The sequence below is a fragment of the Arachis duranensis genome, unplaced genomic scaffold (genome assembly GCF_000817695.3).
Source record: "Arachis duranensis cultivar V14167 unplaced genomic scaffold, aradu.V14167.gnm2.J7QH unplaced_Scaffold_232525, whole genome shotgun sequence".
Lineage (NCBI taxonomy): Eukaryota > Viridiplantae > Streptophyta > Magnoliopsida > Fabales > Fabaceae > Arachis > Arachis duranensis.
Genome location: NW_026264851.1, coordinates 676264 through 678454, shown reverse-complemented (window position 1 = coordinate 678454; position 2191 = coordinate 676264). Strand labels below are relative to the sequence as shown.

At 48.0% G+C, this 2191-nt stretch overlaps 1 protein-coding gene across 1 annotated transcript; it reads left to right on the top strand.

Annotated features, from left to right (window-relative positions):
* The first annotated feature begins 351 nt into the window (after nt 1-351).
* LOC127744102 (uncharacterized) lies at nt 352-1616 on the top strand. Its single transcript, XM_052256374.1, has 2 exons — nt 352-534; nt 579-1616. Exons 1-2 carry the CDS (start codon nt 352-354, stop codon nt 1614-1616), a joined length of 1221 nt encoding a protein of 406 aa, XP_052112334.1.
* Nucleotides 1617-2191: the final 575 nt, after the last annotated feature.

Below are 2191 nucleotides of genomic sequence, written 5' to 3'. Positions count from 1 at the left end.
GTTTTCTTTTCATGATGATATGATATCATAATATGTGGGGTAAAAAACGTAAATAAACTAAAGGGAGAACAATTTTACACAAAAAAGTTAAAGTAAAATCTGATTTATCAATCAACCAAAGCACATTTTTATATAGTTCGAACCAATAACTCACTTTTTACGTAATTCGAACAAAATAGGTTCGAATTACACATTGTAACCCATAGCCACATAATTTGAACCAATTTGATTCGAACCAGCTTGGTTCGAATTACAGAGACCATATTTCGTACTAGGCTGGTTCGAATTAGTGAGGACCAGACCTGTATATATATGGTGTGAACGTGAGTTGCTATCATTAAAGGGGGTAAGATGGCTAGTGAGGAGAGTTTCATAGTGTTGGTTCACCACAGAGGATCCATTAAGAGGAAAACTCGTTCCGGTGTGAAGTTCACTGATAAGGATCCTCTCTGTATTATCGTCAGGCCTACGATGAAGTATGAGGACCTTGTTAGCTATGTACTGTTGAAACTTGGTCTAGAAGGTGTGAAACGGGTTAAGAAGTTTTTTTTTATTGAATTCCAATCACGGTGCTCCAGAAAACCGTAAAGTACGATTGTTTCACGATCGGGAGTGATGAGGACTTGAAGGTCATGTTTCATTGTCGCCAGCAGTTTCCAGAGGTGAGGACACTAGAACTATTGGCAAAGTTGGTTGACGCGGTGTCCAACTCGGGGGGTTCAAACCGGAATACAATCACTTTAGCCACGGTAGCCGGTTCTAGCTCCAGACCTGCCGTTGCATCTTCATCCGTCCCTGCGTACGAGCCACCCGTCCAACCTGTCGCCTCCCCTTCGTTCGCTGTTGATCTCAACGGCAGTGTAGGCGACGAGGTCGGAGAAGGCGAATATTTGCAGACCTCTTTACAGTGTGCTGCACCGGTTGGGGTTGGAGATGGATTCTTGGATGATCCAGAGGACGATGATGTCGAGCCGGATATGATTGCTGATGACAGTGGCAATGATGTTGGAGCAAGTGAGCCTGCTGGGGCGGGCGGTGGTTCTAGCTCTGGCACGCAGCAGTACCCTCCACATTTTTCCTCTTTGGACTTGGATGCCATGAGGCAGGAGGGGGTTCCTGGGCAGCAGGCTGGATTTGGCGCTAGAGATGCTGAAGGGTTTGCAGGTCTGACAGAATTTCAGGTTGGTCAGCAATTTCCAGATAAAGAAGAGGTCCTGTTAAGTGTTAAGACTTACAGCATCCGTCGAGGGGTACAGTACAAGGTCGTGGAGTCTGACTATCGCCGGTATGTGGGCAAGTGTTCTGTGTTCGGCAATGGGTGCACATGGTTGATTCGGCTTAGTCTCCGACAGTGCAAGGAACTTTGGGAGGTCAAACGCTACAACGGACCGCATACTTGTCTTGCCACCTCCATTTCCAGCGACCACAGGAGTTTGGATTACCATGTGATATCGGCATTCATTATGCCAATGGTTAGGGCTGATGCATCCGTCAGCATCAAGGTGCTCCTAAATGCCACCGCCGCACACTTTGGGTTTAGGCCGACTTACAGGAGGGTCTGGTTGGCAAAGCAGAAGGCTGTTGCCCTTATCTATGGTGACTGGAATGAGTCATAAAACGAGCTCCCAAGGTGGGTGTTAGGAGTCCAGTTGACGATGCCTGGTACTATTGCAGTCCTAAGGACGAGCCCTGTTCGTGTCGGTGGACAGTTGGACGAGTCTCAAGCTTATTTTCACAGACTATTCTGGATGTTTCCACCGTGTATCGAGGCATTCCGTCATTGCAAGCCCCTAGTTAGTATTGACGGCACTCATCTGTATGGCAAATATGGGGAACGTTGCTTGTCGCGATTGCACAGGACGGGAACTCCAACATACTCCCTGTTGCATTCGCATTAGTCGAGGGTGAGAATGTTGAGTTGTGGTCCTTCTTTCTCTCCCACCTGCGTGAGCATGTGACACCGCAGCCGGGTCTACTGGTTATCTCGGATAGGCATAATGGCATCAAGGCCGCGCTTGAGGCTCCTGACGGAGGCTGGTTACCTCCGTCTGCATACCGGGCATTCTGCATTTGACATATTGCGGTAAATTTCGCCCTCACCTTCAAGGGCAAAGACGCAAGGAGGCTACTTGTGAATGCGGCGTACGCTAAGACCGAGGTCGAGTTCCATTATTGGTTTGATATTCTTAGG